We start from the raw sequence: 21,424 nt of genomic DNA, 5'->3' as shown, positions 1-21,424 counted from the left end.
ATAACTTTGTAACACTCAAATTATGATAATCAATAGCAGAAAATTCCTAAAAATAAAGACAATGAGTGCTACCCCAAAAAAAGTTTGGAGTTTAACCTAAAAGGCATTGTAGGAATGTTAGAAGTAAAACACCATACGAAAACAATAGTCTTGTTTATAGAAACAAACGGTTTCGGAACATTTACTTTGGTAAGACCTAATTTCTTCTAATGATGAGAAAAGCAATTTCAAAGCAATATAGCATTTCTTTTTATTATTTCATAGATGCATAGAGGTTTATGGTGAGCTGGAACTCAAGTTAAAGAAGTTGCCATAAAGTTTTGAAAGTGCTGATAAATATTTAAAAAGCATTTACGACATAGAAATTAAATTCATGCTACTTTGCTGTGATTCATTTTTACCACTTTTAATTAAATACTCATCCTAACTGTGTAAAACACCATCATATATTTAAACATAGATGTAAACACCACCTTAATTTCATTAAATTGAAGTTTTTGATGCAACCACACTTAACTGTGTAAAACACCTTTATAGACAATCTAAATATATTCCGACAGCAAAAATATCAGTTTGAAAATATTGTATAAGCATATTATGCTCATTCGTCTGTCATTAAGTTTCATCAATTCTGAGCCATTGAAGATTCACAGAAATTGGCACTCAGGTCACGAAAGCATTTGTGTGGAAATACAAATATGGCAGGTAAATGATTAAAATAAAGGCTGAGCCTGCGATAGCAGCTTCTATCTTGCTGCGGGAGAGTGCAAAATATAGGTGACATGGATCACACTACACCCTTCAAAAGGTCAATATCATACCCATAAACCTATTAACTATATTATATCATGCTAACTACAAGTATTGTTAATATGTCTAAGAATACAGTGTAACCTATTGTAAGTATAATCATTGTAGTAGAGCAGGAACATAAACTTATCTTTCAGCCTTTTCCTTCGGAGGGTGGGCTACTCAAACAAAAATGTTTAACAGTCAGAAATTTATGCTGAATTCATTTATCACGTTTCTACACCTATGTGTTTGCACATTTCTGAGCTAGAAAGCACTTTTGAAATGGGAGGGGACAACTCCAAGTTTGCTTGGAAAACCTTACATATCAGACAAAGAAAACTATTTTATAATCTCGAAAATTAATAAATGCTTTTATTTGAGATTAGGTAAGTCAACTGTCAGCATTTCATAACCCATGCCAAGGATGCAGCAAGACTGCTTGTTTCACTGTCTTGATCAGTCTGTGAATGAAACCCTAGTCAGAGTGACTAAACTTCAATATGAGACGGCCAAAAAGTATTCAAACAGATGGTTGATATTGGAAGAAAAGAGCATTCAATATGAAATTGCACAAAAAGTGCTAAGCATTGAGAACTTTGATGAAAGTTCAGACTTGTTATGTCATTCTGCCTGTTATAAAAAGTATTGTAACAAACTCGTTATGGAAAGAGCTGAGAAAAGACACGAGAAGAGACAGAAAGAATGTGATACAACAGAAGAGGTGAGATTAGATATTTATAACTTTACACATTCATGATGATTACTCCATGATGATGGTACTTTGGTGGGAGAAAAAGAAAACATTTTCATTTTTGTCTGCACATTTTGTGCGCAACAAACTAACTTTTTGCAGTTTACATGACGTGTTATAGCCTACAATTTGGACATAAATTTATAGATAAATTACATGTATGATCCTTCCTTGGTTTTTTGCATATGGCCACACAAACTACGCTAGATATGGCATGCTGTACTATGCAGAGATGACTAATCTGAAAGTATCGCAGAGCAAGGTGTATGAGGCTCTTATGAAGAAGGAGTATTTTATTTATCAATCACGACATCACTGCTCATTCAGCTCTATCGCTTGTGATCAATCTATTGAGCAAACAGTTAAAAGAGACTCAAAGTCTCACGGTGGAATCATAGGGTTTACCAGGAATCATCGGCCTCTCAACGCTGGACTCTATTTCACCCAGAACGAACAGCTGTACATACAGACATGAAGAAGATGCTAGTGTATGGTGATTCGGATGCAGCAAGTTATGAGATGCGTGAAAAGGCATGGAAGGCTGATGAGAAAATGAGGGAAGCCATGAAAGACTCATAACAGTAAGAATAAATCCGTTTTCGTTTCAAACCGCCAAGCTAGTACATATTACCAGTGGTGCAAAAGCCTCCATAGGAAAAAAACAGGATCTTGAAATGTCAAATGTGATAGGAGAGAAACAGCTTTCAGAGTTGGTCCAGAAGAGATTAAGCAACCAAGAGATTGATTTCAATGCATCCTTCAAGTCAAACAAGCTCAAAACCTTTACCACATTACCATCAGCTAAGAGAAAATCAAAAGAAAAAGTCCTAGAGTCTTCGCACAGACTGTTTGAGAATTTGTTATTGATCAGCCAACAGCGTAACTTAGATTTGAGAAAAGTGTTATCATTCTCTCTTGGCAACATCAGCTGGTCCCTAGCTAACTATGATGGCTCTATATTGAAGACTGTCAAGTCGGCTCTGATGGCTGTTGTTGAGGAAGATGTTGATGATCAACCATCAATCTATGTTAACCAGGATCAGCTACCAGTCATTGACGCTGTTGTGGTTGATGCTATGAAAGTCAGACCCTGAAAGCTCCTCCAACTTTTGGCATGGTTGCAAGTCAGCTTTTGCAATGAATAGTTAGTATTGCAAACGTGTATCACACATGGATTTTGTTTGTGACACATATCCTGATATCAGCATTAAAGAAGGTGAGAGAAGTCGTAGAAGTGTGAAAGGAAGGCAGAAGGTTGCTGTGTTTAGTCCGAACTAATCAGTGCCAAAAAGTTCTGAATTTTTAGCAGATGGCTCAAACAAGACTGCCCTAGGGAAATTTTAAAGGATACATGGAGGAAGTCAACTGTGAAGCAGAACTAGATCTTGTAACAGCTTTTTCTCAAGAATGCCACATGATCAGCTATGACCTTGATGGATCAATCGCTGTAAGCCAAATAGATAGTTTGACACCAGACCACAACAAAGCAGATACGCGCATGTTATCATATATCACAAAAATAATGGAAGACAAACCCAGCTCAAAAGTTCTAGTCAAGTGCCAAGACACAAATGTTTTCATAAGCTGTCTATCTCTAGTGGATGAGCTGCCATCACAAAAACTCATTTACAGCTATGGTAAGACGCAGTTGAGATATGTAAACAGGCTGTCTGTCTACCGTCCTTACACCTGAACGATTCAAAGCACTGCTCGGGCTCCATGCTCTAAGTGGATGAGAGAGTGTAAGCGCATTCAATTCCAAAGGGAAGATAACTTTCTTCAAGCTGCTAAAGAACAATCTTGAATTCTGTAACCCACAGAAATCATTGGGAACAGGTTTTGAAGTTGATGATGCAATAAGAGAATCTATTGAGACATTCATATGCAGATTATATGGTGAAGAGACAAATTCCATCAATGAAGCACGGTATAAGATCTTCTGCTCACCGTCTCGCACATCACAATCACACCCACCACCCACACTAGATGGGTTAAATCTCCATATATTTAGAGCTGCCCATCAGGCCGCAATATGGAGAAAAGCCAAGCAAATCATCATCAATGCCCTATCCCCCAGCAACATGGATGGTTTATGGAAGATGGAGAGCTTAAAGCTAGATGGATGACACAACCAGCACCTCCTGATGTGCTCGTGGACATGTTTTGTCGATGTAAAACTGGGTTCCAGTCTCGTCGCTGTCAGTGAACAATACAGATCTCAAATGTACGGACATGTGCAGATGCAGCTGCTGTAGCAATAAAAATAAAGAGGATGGAGATGAAAGTAGTGATGCAGAAGACTCAGATGACTATGAATTAGAAGGTTAGTATTTGAGTGGTATTGTAACCAAAGGTGCGCTTCATGTTTGATTAGAATACAAATGTTCCACACCGTATGAAAGACTGACTGATTGCGATTTCACTTGCATACTCAAGTAAACGGTTCAACAGAATAAGCATTAATGATTAATATATGTATACTAAAATGTTATATATACATGGTCTGAGTCTTTAAAAATACTTTTCATTTTGTTTTGCAGATCTGTAATGATATATGAGTTGCGGTATAACAAGGCAAAACTGTAAAGCTGCCCAATATCAACAATAAATATTTTAGTGTTACCAGAATTGATTCCAACTTAGGTTATTGCCAATTATTTAGTATTTATATGTCATTTTCATTATCACATTGTTGGTAGAGGCACATAAAACATTACAGACATTTATTTAATTAAAATAATATATTAATTATATTGCTCGAAAATGAACAATCTGAGAGGTGTAGAAACCAGATATTTGAAATCAGCTCAAAATTCTGATCTAGATGCCACTTTTATCACATAGCCCACCTTCAAAAGGAATAAATCACTTTTTTTGACAGCTTTTTGATGCCCTCCTGCTCTACTATTGTGTACTCTGTCATGTATACAGTATTTGCATAATGTAGGCATATTGTGCCCTAGTGGTATGTATGAGACAACCATGTCTGTTTAATGTACAGTACTCAATATTCGATGTATGGTCATGACTAATCTGTGTTAGTCCCGACAAACAAAGGTCAATGGTTGACTGTATATGACCTTTACTAAATCAAACCAGTTTCACTGTTCAATGCAAAAGCACCTGATATCAAACCTTATCAGCAGCAGTTATCACTATTATTTAATTAATCTTTAACCTACCAGTTGGGTAGAGGTTATCAGGACCATCATCAGATTTTGGCTCTGCTTTGACTTCCGCAACTACTGCAATATTCATAACAGGTCATATATAAAAAATGATAGTGAGCAGCTTTTTGTGCGTATATATTAAAATTTCATGAAAAAAATTATTTTACTATAATTACCTTCATTACTATCCACGTTGAATGATGAATCACCTGGTTCTACTTTAATCTCGATATCTACAATATAATCCATCAATTATTTACTACATACAAACATTGATTTAGTGAAGCTATACAAAAAGACAAACCTAAACAGTACATTAAAATGGCTGGTTAAAGCATATGAATACAATAATATGTAGTTACAATACACTATGGATTGAGCAGACATCGGAACATAAGATATCGCAAAACCTCTATTTGAATGCTATGGCACTTTATTTTTCAACCATAGATATATAAACCTAGATTGGCCAATAACAGCTATTACAGTTGGTTGCCTTTTCAGACTTAAATAGTATGACGTTACATCGTTGAATTGCATCTAATGCTTGAATGCACTGTTGTTACCAATGGGGCTGATGAGGAAAAGGTAACAAAATCAGACTTATTTTCACATAAAAACCTTCTTGGATGCATAATCCAGTAAACTAAAGCAATTATGTAATAATATCTGATAACCACCATAGATTAAAACTACAAAAGCTATGAAATGTTGCACACAAATCATGAGCCATCAGGGCTTTATTTGCCCCCTGTTATGTAATATAGAACATAATCATTAACAATTGAAGCGAGTTCAAACAATATTTTGAACAGAGCAAAACATTTACGTGTTGGATCTTACACAAGCAATAAACTTTTAGCAGCATCACAAAGCACAACTTTTAGCCTCAAACTAGTCATTCATATACCATCATAAATGTAACCCAGTTTTCTCATAATTCGAAGTATCAGGACCACATTAAACGAGCAACCACTATTAGCTTAATACAGATAGTAATTATTTTTATAATGTTGTTTTTAAAGTTTGAATGAAAAAAAAAACAACAAAAACCTTTGTAATTAAAAAAATGGACTCCGTTATGAACAGAAACAACAAAATAATTAATTGTTATTGGTGTACCGAGTCACTGTTAGTACGGTCTTGAGAACAGTTTTCTACTAATCACTTGCTATTATGGAATCATTAAAATCAAATAATGTCAAAGTGGTGATCAAATAGGGGTGGCGGTGAATGTAAAGGTGTTGCTTGATTCTTAAACTTCTCTTCTATAGTGGCGGCCAAATGGACTCATTGTGCTAACAAAGGCGGCATTCTAATAGAGGTTGGCATTCAATTAGAAGTGTTCAGTTATGTCTAGGGAAAACAGCTATACTAGAAATGACTATAAAAGAAATGAAAATAACAGAATATGGAATATTGGAAATGGAGAAAATGATAAATAAAGTTTAGCTACAGAAGACATGGATGAATAGAAATGGGTACAGATAAAATGGCCATAGACGACATGAGTAAAGAATAAATGAGTAGGAAAAACATGAATAGATATTGCAAATATTCTTAAGGACAATAATCTTTATATTTTAAATAGTTTAGTAGAACTCTCTGACTAACCTGTAGGGTAGAGAATGTCACTCAAGTCATTTGCTTCTAGGTCTGGCTTTACTAACACAGTTTTCATGGCAGACATTATATGGAGATATCAGATTATCTGAATAAGAAAAGGGTGTAAGACTAGATTATGTAAAATCCATGTTTCCGTGCAAGCAATTCAGAGAACTAGTTTTTTATTAATGAAGTCTTCTCGTAAATAAAACTAAAAACATTCACCCTGTAGTTGGGCAGACAATGGCAAACATTGAAGTAGAAACTTATTATTACAAAAAGATACAGTGAAACCTGAAAATTAACGCCATGATGCTTTATTTTTCTACTCTCTCCGGATAAAAGCTGTCAAATGGAGATTACATTTAAATAGAGACTGGTTTTGTAATTTTAAAAAGTTCATTGGCATTTTGAAAGGTAATATTAACTCTTTTAAGTGCATAGCACACGTTGCCTACATTTTGCACTCTTGTTCAGGAGGAACTGAATGATATAGCCTGTGTGATGCTTTGCATATTGTTAAAGATGGAATTTTTTTTATTTCATTCCAAGTTTGTTTGGCTTATTTTCCTCTTTATAACTATAATTAACAACAGTGCATAAAATATCATTGCACTCATCGAGATGTTTGCTACAGCTTGGAGCCAAAGCTGGTTTTAATGAGCAATAGAAAAAGGTGATTTCATAGCAAACCGAGTTAAGGCTAGCGAAATCATCCTATCAAATCATCTTCTATAAATCTGCAAATTAAATAAGTTACATAATAATTGTCATCAAATGCTATAAGTATAGTATTAGGAGCAAGTAAAAAACAAGCAATACTTATAATACATACACAAACAAAAATTAACAATGTTGAAACAACAATATTTGCATTATTTGCTCAGGCAGTTGTGTTCTGATTGTTCCATTTGATGAAACAAACACCTATTGGCTGTTAAATACTTTTCACAACATTTTCTGACCTCTACTCTTCTTCTGCACTGCTCAACTAGTCGATATTAGTGCCATAAAATAGCAAAGCGAAATCTTTACACGCTGCAATCCGATTGGATAACGACAAATTTTTGCCAGAATGGGTGCTGAAGACAACTTTTAGCCTAATATTAATTGTTTTTATACCATTATAAATGTAAACCGTTTTACTTGAAAGCTGAAGTATTAAGACTGCACAAAACAAGAAACTGCTATTAGTTTGAAACATTATTAAATACTTCTATGGTGCTTCTTACAAAATTCAAGGAAAAACCGAAGAGCTTTCAAGTCCAAAAACGGAGTTCGATCTGAACAGATACAACGAAAGCTTTAATTGTTATTGATCTAACTAAGTCATTATTAGTACAATATTGCCGATACTTTTTAATGATCACTTGCTACTATGAGATCACATAAATCAAAGAGAGTCAAAGTGATGGTCAAATCGAGGTGGTGTTCAATTCAAGGGCGGCACTCTATTTTTCAACCTTCTCCTATTGTGGTGGTCAAATAGGGGTGACCTTCAAATAAAGGTGGGGTTGAGTTAAAGGTTTGTCGGTAGTCTTGACAATTACTGTAAAACCTCAAATTGCATGCCACATCTATTTGACTGCCACTACTAAAAAAGGGTTGAAAATTAGTGCGCCATTCTCTATTTGAATGCCACTTCCATTTGAGTGCCACTTTGCTTATCTCGGATCTTTATGAACCCACAATATAAAATGATCAGAGAAAAAAAGCTAAAACAATCGTATTAATAATGGATTATTTACATTTTTAGCAATCCATTTTCTTGACGTCTAACTCCAATGCTTTTCGTTTCTTTCTCATTAAAACTTTGAAAGCAACACCATAGCAATAACTACCATCGGTCTAAGGCTAATAGTAGTTCTTCATTTAACATGGTCTTGATACTTTCAAAGAGCCTACATATATAAAAAAACGGTTTAAATTTATGATGATAGATTAACATTCAAAGCAAACCCGTAGAAATAATTACTGTCTCACGCTAATAATAGTTTTTTGTTTAACACAATTTTAATACTTTGAATAACATGCACAAAAAACAGTTGGCAAGTTTTGGGGCGAAGCTAAATGCAATGCGTAAAGGTTTATTGAGCAAAACTTTTCGCAACGCATTTGTGCTAAGTGCGGGGAGTAAAAGTTTCTCAGCCAAAAAATTGTTTGGGCGCTAATATCGACTAGCTAACTCTTTCGCTACAGACTTTATTTTTAGCTTTGCCAAATTCTTTTTCTATTCACACTAATGTTGACATAATTTCACCAATTTTGTGGTAACTTGAGAAAAGATGAAGATATCCACTTAATTTAAAAAAACAGGTCGTTGAAAAGAATTAGAATTGCTGAAATATTCTCTGATAGATGGATTTATGAAACGTAATAAAAGCTGTATTGACAGGTACGTTTGAATAGCTCGACTCAATTCTAACAAACCAAATATTATGTTTAAAAGATTTTATGCTCCATCCTACAAAGTGAAAACAGCAGGCTGTGGGTTAATTGATTTTGACAAACTTGACGTTGTTTTGCATTCACAAATTGGGTCAACTCATCAAACAATTTGTTTTGTACTGGAATTAACTAATCGAACGAACCAGTACAATTTTCTACAAATTGATACTAAATGACTAGATAACGTAGACTATACATGACTTTTTGGGATGCAGTTAGTTCCGCCATATAGCCGAACATATTTTTGCCAAAGACGGCGGCATGCCTATTTTTTTAGTAGCTAGTTTCCAGTGCGTGTGTAGCAACTGAGAACTTAGCCGATACAAAGGCCGTGATGAAATAAGCTAACTCAACGACCTAATTACCGCAAACCGGCAGAATCGGTAGTCGGTATTCAAATTATCACACAGCATTCAAAAGAAGTAGATATTACAACTCTTAAATTTCCCCTATTCAAGGCGTTTGAACCATTCATAATAATGTATCAGTAGCTGGATTTAAAAGTTTATTCTAGCCAGCATCAGAAAATACAAGATAAAATATATGCCAATAGAGCCACGTAGGACTATACTTTTATCATATTAGCCGATGTTGAATACTAGATATAGAGACAGGTTATATCACGTGTTCCATTATTTTGGGCAAGTCTATGCATGTTTTTTGCCCAAGCGTTTTAACCGCAATCCAACTTTTTTCGGTTTCTTCAATCTTCAAATATCTTGACAATGAGATCCCCTAACACAACAAAAAACAATATAAAATAATAGACAAAATAAAATTCTTTGTTTTAAAATCAACTCAATCATCTGACGCAACAACATCTTTAAAGTAATTTTAAATGAAGTACATGAAACAAAAGAGTCAGAATCACTTGATATATTGTTACTGGAGACCAAATAGCTAAGAATGATACAAGCTTCTACAGTTGTAAACCACCACCAGAGGTAGTTTTTGTCTGTCATTTTTCTGCGGGGAACTTTTTGTTAGATACTCAGTGAGCCGCTAGTGAGAGGAATGCTGATCAGTCTATATTATTAGCAACAAGCTTGTTTCTATTGAGACCAAAATTTATTGGTCTACAAGAAGTAAGATCTGAGTAATTGTAAGTAAACTAACACATTGTCTAAAAGCTGACGCAACGGCTTCCAGCCGCAAAGAAAAGAAAACCTGAGTCGAGACATTGGCTTGCGGTAGCGAAGGAGTTAAGCAGTGCAGGAGAAAATTTGAGGCAAAAATATATTGTGGAAGGCATTGGACAACTAGAAGATGTTCGTTCCATTAAAAGCAACAATCAGAATGCAGCTATCCGCGCCAACGATGGAATCATTTTTGCTTTAATAACGTTGGTTTTGTTTTTGCGTGTAATATAAGTGTGGTTCGTCTATGTCACTTGTTTATAAATATATATTTGTATCATTTGATAAATTATCATCATAAAACTTACAAATATGCAGATTTATAGCATGTTATTTAATAGCATCCTTGCAGCTATTTTAACACGGCTTACAATGGATCGATGCTAGTAATTCCATTTATATTGTGGATAAAAAGCTAGTTATGGCTGTAAACTGTAGCAAACATAGTTATGAGTGCAATGAACTTTTATTCAAACAAAAGTAAAATGAAAACATTTCTTCAAATTTAAAATGAAATAAAAATTCAAAATGCCAACAAATTTCCAAAGAAGAACGCAGACTATAATATCATCGCAGGTCGATTGTGAGCAATATAAATCAACTGGTAGTAATATTATTGGTTTCTTGATGCAATTTTTTTAAGAGATCTTTGACAAGTTAGAGGTAAGTTAGTAATTTGATTGCATCCAAGTGGTTTAATTTTCACTCCACCAGAAAAGGTCAGCAAATATGGGCGATATTCGCTTCGCTCGTAATTGGGCAAAATTTATCTTCCGAAAGTTCTGATGAGCCATTTGGAAAATAAAGCGCCAGCCTCTACTTGAATGCCGCCGCTAATTGGCAGCCACTAAAGAGGAAGGGTTGAAAAATAGTGCGCCATGGCTTTCAGTTCGAGGTTTTACAATATAATGATTTGAGGATCGGTGAGGGTGATTGGTTGAAGTCAACCAATTAAATACCCTATCAAACATTGTGATGAAGTAAATTGTCCATGTTTGATATACCTTGGTGGCCTCAGTGTTTTATACTTTTAGCATCACAGTTACCAGAAATTATTACAGCTACCGGTCGTTCATTGTAAGCTATAAAGCGGCTCAACAACCAATCGGATTGATCCAGAACTGTAGGTTTTGAAATATGAACACAACCGGAAAGAACCACTTTTAGACCTAATAGTAAGCAGGCTTAGCACAGTCACTGCAAAAAGGTCGGCCTGACTCGAGATCAACGCAAACTTGGTGTAAATGTTAAATGCTGTGAACAAGCATGCTTTAAACGTAGTACAAGAAATCACAATGATGACCTTAGATGCTAATCTATATTGTACATTAGTTTATATAACCAGTTTACATCAGAACAGTTGTTTCCATGCCTGTCACTTGCATGTATGAATCCAGTAATGTTAGTAATACCTTATAGAGTACTTTCAAGTTAAGTAGGCAAATAGGTAATCAGAATAGAAACACAGTGTAAACATTCTTAGTTTAGGTTTAATAATATTACATTTTTGTGTTGTTATTATTATACAGGCACTAATAATTCTGTTCTTATCAAACTGTTGGCTATCCAAGCAAGAAATCTAATTTTGTTGGATAATCCAATAAATAATGAACCTAGTTGCATTTCCGGCATTGTACAGTAATAAAACATGGTTTTACAAAAAAAGTGTATTTCCAATCTTCATATACAACATACATATCTTTATTATTCTAATTTTAAATGAAGGTCTTTTATAATTTATGTTTTATAAGTTTAATTGGGTTTAGTTATAGACATATACTTAAACCTATAACATTTTTGCTAAGTATAGCCACATCTCGTTCTTGTAGAAGTTTAATCAAGTGTTAGCTGAAGCATGAGTATTTTAACTACCTGCTACTACCAATTGGTAAGTGTAACAATTACATGAACAATTATTCTATAGTATGGTAAGTAAGCTGTGCATAGTGGATAGAATGACTGACAGTAGAACTGGAGTTTCTTGTTTGTACTTGTTTGTTATTTTATAAATCATACTTGGTGGTCTAGCATTTAGAAGCAGCCTTCTTTCTTAATTAAGTTTGATATACCTTGGCGGCCTCAGTGTTTTATACTTTTTGCATCATAGTTACCAGAAATAATTACAGTTACCGGTCGTTCATTGTTCGCTATAAAGCGGCTCAACAACCAATTGGATTGATTCAGAACTGTAGGTTTTGAAATATGAACACAACCGGAAAGAACAACTTTTAGCCCTATTAGTAAGCAGGCTTAGCACAGTCACTGCAAAAATATCAGCTTGACTTGAGATCAATGCAAACGTGGTGTATATGTTAAATGCTGTGAACATGCATGCTTTAAACGTAGTACAATAAATCACCATGATCACCTTAAATGCTAATGTCTATTGTACATTAGTTCATATAACCAGTTTACACCAGAACAGTTTTTTCCATGCCTGTCAGGTGTATGTATGAATCCAGTAATGTTAGCAATACCTTATAGAGTACTTTCAAGTTGAGAAGGCAAATAGGTAATCACAATAGAATCAAAGTCTTAACATTTCTAGATTAGGTTTAATAATATTCCACTTTTGTCTTGTTAGACAGGTATTGATAATGCTGTTACTACCAAACTGTTGGCTATCCAAATATGGGATCTCAAGTTGTTGTATCTTGAGATCTTGAGTTGTCGAATATTCAAGTATATAATGAAACTAGCTGCATGTATGGCATTGTACAGTAATAACAATGTTGTTACAACAAATATATTCAATCAACATATCCAAAGATTATTATTCAAATTTTAAATGAAGTTTTCAAGTTTTAAATAAGTTAAATTATGTTCTTATCAAACAGTTGGCTATCCAAGTAAGAAATCTATTTTTGTTGGATAATGAAATATATAATAAACCTAGTTGCATTTCCGGCATTGTACAGTAATAAAACATGTTTTTACAAAAAAAGTGTATTTCAAATCTTCATATACAACATACATATCTTTGTTATTCTAATTTTAAATGAAGGTCTTTTATAATTTATGTGTTTTATAAGTTTAATTAGGTTTAGTTATAGACATGAACTTAAACCTATAACATTTTTGCTAAGTCTGGCCACATATCGCTCTTGTAGAAGTTTAATCAAGTGTTAGCTGAAGCATGAGTATTTTAACTACCTGCTACTACCAATTGGTAAGTGTAACAATTACATGAACAATTATTCTATAGTATGGTAAGTAAGCTCTGCATAGTGGATAGAATGTCTGACAGTAGAACTGGAGTTTCTTGTTTGTACTCGTTTGTTATTTTATAAATCATACTTGGTGGTCTAGCATTTAGAAGCAGCCTTCTTTCTTAATTACTGATGCTCAGTTTTTGACCTTTTTTCATGCAGCTGTTTGTTAGTGTTGCTTGTCATCTTGTTAGCCAATCATATGTTAGTGACTCTTGACATGTTATAGTAATAAAAATTCACTTTGCCTCTCTCTTCTTTACCTATGTGGTGACCATAAAGCTTGCTTAGCTACAAAATAATTCTCAATTTATATCATTAGTTAAGTACTTGGTCAATATGTCAATGCTTTCAATTCTCAATAATCACACATCTCATGTTAACATTCAGTCGATCTCAGAGGATAAAGAGAATGGGATAGTAATCTTCACAATACCATCTCATACAAGCCTTCGAATCTAACCCGTAGACGTTTTGATATATGGGTCATTCAAAGCATACTATAACCAAGCAGCTGATGATTGATGCGCAATAACCATGGCCAAACCATACGGATTTTTACTGTGAGTTCAACAAGTATGCCGTCACAAACGCCTTGACCCCTCAAAATATTCTGTCAAAGTTTTAAGCCACATGAATTCTGGCATCTTTGAGGAGTTTTCCTTCAATGTAGTTCACTCATTTTTGTCATACTCATGAAAGAACACTAGTGCTGCTCAATCACAAATGTATATATGTAGCGTAATAAATATTTAATTAACTATAAGATGAGCTATCTATGAAAAATGATAATCTGTTCGTAGCTTTGGTAAATCGTCATAATTTTTATATTTAGTGATTTTGTCGAATTTCGATAAAAATAGCCCAACTTATGTCATCGATATTAATTTGCAACCAACACATGGTGAATATTGTCCATTTACCTACAGTCTTAATGCTCATTGCCAAAACAAAGTCAATGATGAGCCGCTGCTAATCATTGACTTTGAGTTATTGTGGCATTTAGAAACTAAAACAATAGATACTATGCGATTATGTAACTGTTGTATGGAGATACTGCGAAAACAAGATACCAACAGGGAATGTAGCCAGACCACAGGATAAGCGTATAATACCTACAAACTGTAAAATGCCTAAAAGACATCAAATGATCTAATAATTGGAAACATCAAATAAAAAAATCAGAAACTTCAGAATTGGAAGAAATCAGTCATGGAAACTGTGTCTACACCGCCTTTGGAAACTGTCAAGATCAGTCAAAATACCACCATAAAACATTAGAGACGAGTCAAATGAGTCACATACAGATGTGCAACCCCTGGCAAATATGACCTAGATACCAGGAGTAAGTCATGAGCTCCACTCTACATGCCCACATCACATACACCAGCTGAAGACTTTTGCAAACAAGACATCTTCACACGCCTGACAGAAAGTATTGAGCCTTAACATTCAACCTACACCCACAGGCTAGCCTTCGCACATGCCAGACGTCTATAAAAGAGAACAGCTTCGATGACTCAGCATCTATATCCGCATCTCTATCTTCAACCCTCTCCCTTCCTGAGGGCCTCATTGGAAGCTCTCCCATCTGCCTGCTGAAGAACCTCTCTCTGCGCTGCCTATGGAGCCTCATTCTACTTCATCGGCTGAGCCTCTTCTACACTATTATCTCAACTACTGAGCCTCTACATAAAAGGACTGCCATGACTCTTATCCGACTATCGAAACTCGCAGGCGCATGGACCGTGTTAAGAAAACACCGACGACCGTTTGAGTAAGGATGTAACTTTTAATAGCTCTTTTAACATTTTGTCATTAATTTTATTCTTTTAGAATTTTGTTAGTTGAATATTTTAATTGTTCGACTCACGGAATAAAGAAGTAACTTTTACTGGCAAATATCAGTATTTCTTAAAACAGTTCAATACCTCCACTTGTACCCGAACTAGTGATTGTCATAATATGATGTCAGCTAACATTGTTTAGCTATGGTCATTTGGTGGGTTAACTATGGTCATTTGGTGGGTTAACTATGGTCATTAGTTGTGGTGTATCACATCTTATTTCATCATGTTGTTTTTATCCTCCTGTGTGAAATGTGTCCTCACTTAAAATCCCAGTGTTGTCAAGAAGAGTCTACTTGTATTCATTCAATATATACCGTACTCAAGCATAATACATTGAGTTTCTATATACGCATCAATTTGACATGGCATCGTAGGCAGGATACGGGTACCACAGACAACATTGTTCAGAGAATAGTAAAATATCACCAAGGATATATTCAAGTCAAATATCAAGTATGACGACTGGAGTGAGACATCCTGACCCGCTGGATTTCACCAATGCTCAGGAAAGCTGGAGCGATTGGATCAAACAATTCCAAAGATTCAGACAAGCCAGTGGACTAAATGAAAAAAGTGCCAGTATACAAGTAGACACTTTAATCTATGTAATGGGAGACGAAGCAGAAAAGGTTCTCGCGCAACTGACATTATTAACACCATCTACAGAATAAGCAACAGCCAACCCAAGTAGGTTGTATGACAATACAGTTGAAGCGTTCAACGAGTACTTCAATCCAACCAGCAATACGCTTCATTATCAGATTATTTTTGGCAGCTGTGTGCAAGTTATGGGACAAACGAATGAACAATTCATCCGTGAATTTTATGAGTTAATCAGTAAGTGCGGACTCAGTCCAGAACAACAAAATATTATGCTAAAAATTAGATTACTGGCTGGAATGGAGGATAAAGCTCTTTCGAGAGAGTTACAACTTGATGCAGATGTAACTGTGGACACAATTAAAGCAAAAATGAGAGCAAAAGAGACTATTTTACGAAATCAGCAATTGGAGTTAGATGGAGAGAAAACAGTGGCTTCTCTCCAATGGCGAAGCCACCCGACTACCCAAAAGTCCCTGGGTAGGGGTCTCAGCAAGGGTGAATCTGACAAGAGCAGAAGCAGTGCTGCGCCTGAATGCACAAGGATGCTGACGCAAAGTGACTTTATCAAAAACTGTAAATACTGTGGAGGGTCTCATGCAATAAGACGATGTCCTGCATACGGTAAGAGTTGTAAAAACTGTAAGAGATTCAATCATTTCTATTCTGTTTGTCAGTCAAATCCAAGAAAAATGCATGCTGTAGATGTTTCTAATGAGCACGAAGAGCTTGAGTCAAATGCTCAATATTTGAATCTAGATACATTATGTCTTTTTGTACATGAAACAAAAGCTGTTGAATGTAATTCTAAGTGGTTGATTAAACTCAGAGCAAATAACCAGACATTTGAGGCTAAGGTTGACACCGGGGCAAAGGTTTTGGTGATGTCTCGTACCACTGCTAAGAGTTTGGGCGTAACACGTGTTAAAAAATCAACTGCAGTTGTCACAAGCTATGCTGGAAAATCAATTCCACTTCTGGGCACTGCAGAGATTGCCATTTCGGTTGTGCATGCTGGCAGACTCAGAAAATGCAAGGAAGTGTTTTATGTGGTTGAGCAGAATTCCCAAACACTGTTAGGAATGCCTGCAATAAATGCTATGCAGCTGATAGCCAACATAGGCCAGGTAGGTACTCAAGCTCAGTCAGGTGCGAGTGTGATTGATAAATATGAGCATGCGTTCAATGGTCTAGGTAGATACCCTAACCTATTACGCTTCAACTCAAAGAGGGCGCAGTTCCTAAAGCATCACCACCGAGAATGGTGCCAGACAAGGTACGTAGCAAATTAGAAGCTGAACTCAAACGGATGGAAACAGAACAAATTATAGTTCGAGACAACAATGCATCAGAATGGCTTAGTCCATCAGTAATAATGAACAAGCCTGATGGCTCCATCCGGCTGTGCTTAGACCCTCAGTACTTGAACTCACAACTGGTAAGAATGCAGTGCTGCTTATCCACTCAATCAGAAATATTTTCCCGCATACATGGGTCTAAGTACTTTTCATGTCTAGATGGAAAACGAGGTTTTCACCAGCTCGTTCCTGATAAAAAGTCATCTAAGCTGACATGTTTTTTGACACCATTTAGAAAATTTAAATACCTGAGATTGCCAATTGGCATCACTAATGCACCTGAAATATTTCACCAACTGATGGTGGACTTGCTGAAAGGTATTGCCGGTGTAGAAGTGTACATTGATGATGTGCTGATTCATGTTAAAACTTTAGATGAACACGATGCAAGGTAGGAAGCTGTTCTGGAGCGCCTTGCAAAAGCTGGCATTACTTTGAACAAAGCAAAAAGTGTTTTTTGTCAAAAAGGATTGTTTTTCTGGGCTATGAACTATCTGGGGAAGGTATCTGTGCACACAAGGACAAAATAGACACTATACAAAATATGATGGTCCCACAAAACAAACAGGTTGTTCAATCTTTTCTTGGATTTGTGGGATATTTGGCTAAGTTCATAAATAATCTTTCGGAAATGACCATGCCTCTGAGACAGTTGTGCAAAAAGGGTGTCCAATTCATGTGACAAAAGCCACAGCAGGGTGCATTTGACCAAATAAAAAATGCTGTTTCTCATGCACCTATGCTATCCTACTATGACACAAACAAGCCAATTGTGGTTTCAGCCGACAGTAGCGCACATAGCTTAGGGGCTGTTCTGATGCAAGAGGGTAGGCCTATTGAGTATGCTGCCAAGTCTCTCACTGAGACACAACAGAGATATTCTCAAATTGAGAAAGAACTTTTAGCAATTGTGTTTGCATGCAAGCGATTCAAGTACTATTTATGGGGTAGGGACACTGTTACTGTTCAGACTGATCATCAACCTCTATTAGGATTGCTAGCTAAGCCTATCAGTGAGCTGTCTCCTAGGTTAGCTCAAATGCGGTTGGAAATACTGACCTATCCAGTTACACTAGAGCTCAAGTACACACCAGGCAAAGACATGACAGTAGCTGATTTGCTATCTTGCACGTGCCCACAAGGCATTGATGCATATGATGATTTAGGTGCGGACCCATTGTTACAAGTGTGCCAGGTGATAATTAGCAGCGATGATGCAATGAGGAAATACACTGGGGCTACTCAGTGCGACATTGAGCTTTCTGTAGTGCTCAAATACATTAAACAAGGGTGGCCAAATGCTCTTAAATCTTGTTCCAGTCTGGCGCTTCCGTATTACAATTATAGATATGAGCTGTCAGAGGTGAATGGCTTGGTAATGTATGGTTCAAGAGTTGTCATTCCTGCATCCCTTAGAACTGAAGTGTTGCAAAAATTGCATGTGTCTCATCAGGGGATAACCAAGATGTTGCAGAGGGCACAGGGTAGTGTTTTTTGGCGGGGTTTGAGAAAACATGTGGAGGATAAGTGTATGTCGTGTGATGCATGTTTGAGCACTGCTAGAGAAAGTAAGAAAGAACCACTGATCCCAATGGAAATACCACAATACCCATTCCAAGCGCTGGGTGTTGATTTGTTCCATGTAAATGGAAACAGTTACCTTATGGCAGTAGACTACTTGACTAAATGGCCTATTGTTAAGGCCCTGAGACAGGCAACATCTAGTAGGTGTGTGATACAGGCTTTGAGAGAGATTTTCGCTGATTGGGGTACTCCAGAGAAATTAATAAGTGATAACGCCAGTCAGTTTATGTGCTTAGATTTCCAACAGTTTTGCTCACAATATTGTGTAATGCACAGGACCAGCTCTCCATTACATGCATCTGGTAATGGCCAAGTTGAGCACACTATAGGTACAATCAAGGCAATGATGAAAAAGTGCATGAGTGCAGGTGACAATTGGGTCGATGGGTTGCTGGCTATTAGGAACACTCCCATAGCAAATGGCTTGCGATCACCCGTTCAGTATTTGCAAGGTAGGGTGCTACGGGATAAAATACCAGTTGCTGCTAAACAATATGCAGTGCAGCCATATGACTTACTGAAGCTACGAGAGCAGTTGGGTGAGCAAAAAGAGCGAGAAAAGTTTTACTTTGACAGTCGGGCTGGAAACGAAAAGATGCAGTTAAACAAGGGGCAAGATTGCTATTTTAAAATGGCCAACGGACCGTGGGTTAGAGGAAAAGTAGGTAGTCAGGTAAGCGAGCATTCATATCTGGTCAGAAAGGCATGTGGGACAGAGTATAGGAAGAATCGAAAAGATATTCGTAAAGCTGGAAAGGTAAGTGAGAGTGATGTGTTTAGTGATGCAGGTGAGGTAAATATGGATGGTGATGAGGTAAGTGCTAAAGAGATGCCAGCAGTTGTACCACCAGAAAATATAGCTGCCCGAGATCCCCTTTGTTTTCCGCGACCGCAGCGTGAACATAGGCTGCCATCCAAATATGAGGATACAATTGTTCACTTTAAATAGCTGGTACTTGCTCTGAAAAATGCAGTAAATCCTGAAAAATCCTGCACAATTTCATGTGACATTTTCAAAATATGATATTACTTGTCTAGCTACATATGCATGAAGTTTTCTGTTATATATATTATACTTGTGGTGGTAGTATGCATGCAGCATGAATCATTTCATGTTTTAGCTTAGCATATTTTATGGCTAATATGGCTTATTGCTACTATGCATGGAGTTTGCTATCATATATTATATATGTAGTAAATCGCAAGCAGCATGAATAAGTTCATGTCTTATTTTAGCTTCATTTTATCTTTAGCTTACAGACACCGTTGCTTAGATATTGTTTGGATTGGATGAATATTGCTTTGAATTTTCTCACAACGCAACCAACCACAAGTCTTATTTTGGAAAAAAGGAGATGTCATAATATGATGTCAGCTAACATTGTTTAGCTATGGTCATTTGGTGGGTTAACTATGGTCATTAGTTGTGGTGTATCACATCCTATTTCATCATGTTGTTTTTATCATCCTGTGTGAAACGTGTTTTCAGTTAATATCCCAGTGTTGTCAAGAACAGTCTACTTGTATTCATTCATTATATACTGTACTCAAGTATAATATATTGAGTTTCTATATTTGCGTCAATTTGACAGTGATAATTAAATTAGTTCCGACAAGATAAGCAAAAGCCAATTTGTTAACTAAACACAATCAAAATAAAATAATATCACAAGAAATTTCAACACTAATGATGTGTGTGTGAATTCGGATTAGCCATGCATAAAATAATTTCTCCACAATCACACAAAACAAATGTCTTGAAAAATTTGCCTAAAATTCAAAAACAGTGCATGCGGGAGATATTACTGCTGCAATACAACGCGATATTAGACCACATTTTCAGATTTATGGTACATAGACTGTCATGTATTGGATGAAACGCTAACAGGCCCTACGCATAATCTGCATATAAATTAGAAAAAGCGTTATACTGCCAACAAACAATTGTTTTCCAAAATGCAAAGATAAACCTTTTTGGAGGTTCCGACGAAAAGGTTCTACTACCTTTTAATATATATACAAAGCGCCACTAGGTGCAAAAAACTATTGCAAAAACAATTCCGTGTACTTTATGCTAATAAAACATAGTTAGGCTCTCTGACATAGTCAAACAAGAAATGATGAGTTAATATTCCAATTTATGCGAAATAGCTTACTTTAAGTTACCGAGAAAAATTGTTCTAAACTCAATTACGCGTTTCAAAGCGCGGGTTACAAGTTTCAACATTATCGCATGTGTGATTGTTTGGATCGTTACGACCGTAAGGCGGAGCTTATTTTTCTTTATTATCTTTAGCAGAGAGGATAACTCGAAGATTAACAAAGCAGACAACTCCGTGTATATGAGATTTTTTATTCAGCTAATTCTCACCACTTGTGCATGAGGGATTAGATTATCTCATGTTTGCCAAGTCTTTCTAGTAGACAAACTCAGGTTTATGTACCATGGTATAAAATTTTAAAAGCTGAAGTATTTTAATTAGGTGCATAAAAGTTCAAGTCTTTTTTGTGAAATAATTAAAGTAATTTTATAAAAGTAAAGCCACGCTAAAAACAGGCTGCTCTTTTTTTGCAATAAATGTACTGCATAACAATGAAAAAGCTAAAATGAATAGCCTGATAGCCATATTTTGCTTGTAAACGTCTGAGCCTTTAAATGTTAACATTTAAAACTTAGAAAAGTGATACCATGGCTCAGCTTCTTGCACTTGCAGAGATGTATATGAAAAGGACAACTCCCATCAAAAGTATTATGTCTTTATCATGTTGCTGATATCAATGATATACAGCCCCCATGGGATGTATATCATTGCTGATATTCACTCTGTCTATAAATTATTCTTTTGTAATTTTAAATGATTATAGAAAATCAAGCCTGCCAAGGTCAATATATTTTAAGTTGTTTTTGGTAAATAATAAAA

General features: G+C 35.9%; 2 protein-coding genes across 2 annotated transcripts in view; one reads left to right on the top strand and one right to left on the bottom strand.

Annotated features, from left to right (window-relative positions):
* The window catches only part of LOC137388033 (zinc finger protein 699-like), a 39,971-nt gene extending 19,290 nt beyond the window's left edge, over positions 1-20,681 (bottom strand). The window contains exons 1-4 of the mRNA XM_068074551.1: positions 20,660-20,681; positions 6,328-6,424; positions 4,890-4,946; positions 4,726-4,788 (exon numbers count right to left, since the gene is read on the bottom strand). Coding sequence (XP_067930652.1) covers positions 4,726-4,788; positions 4,890-4,946; positions 6,328-6,403 — 196 coding nt within the window. The 5' untranslated portion in view covers positions 6,404-6,424; positions 20,660-20,681. The remainder of the gene's footprint in view (positions 1-4,725; positions 4,789-4,889; positions 4,947-6,327; positions 6,425-20,659) is intronic.
* On the top strand, positions 15,861-16,853 carry LOC137388031 (uncharacterized). The gene has a single exon (XM_068074550.1). It carries the CDS (start codon positions 15,861-15,863, stop codon positions 16,851-16,853), a length of 993 nt encoding a protein of 330 aa, XP_067930651.1.
* Positions 20,682-21,424: the final 743 nt, after the last annotated feature.

The sequence above is a fragment of the Watersipora subatra genome, chromosome 2 (assembly GCF_963576615.1).
Source record: "Watersipora subatra chromosome 2, tzWatSuba1.1, whole genome shotgun sequence".
Lineage (NCBI taxonomy): Eukaryota > Metazoa > Bryozoa > Gymnolaemata > Cheilostomatida > Watersiporidae > Watersipora > Watersipora subatra.
Note: the sequence above shows the minus strand (reverse complement) of the source record. Positions and strands in the feature narration are given on the sequence as shown.

Bases quoted from the DNA above. Each gene is read 5' to 3' on its own strand.
- LOC137388031 (XM_068074550.1), top strand. From the start codon at position 15,861: ATGGAGGATAAAGCTCTTTCGAGAGAGTTACAACTTGATGCAGATGTA.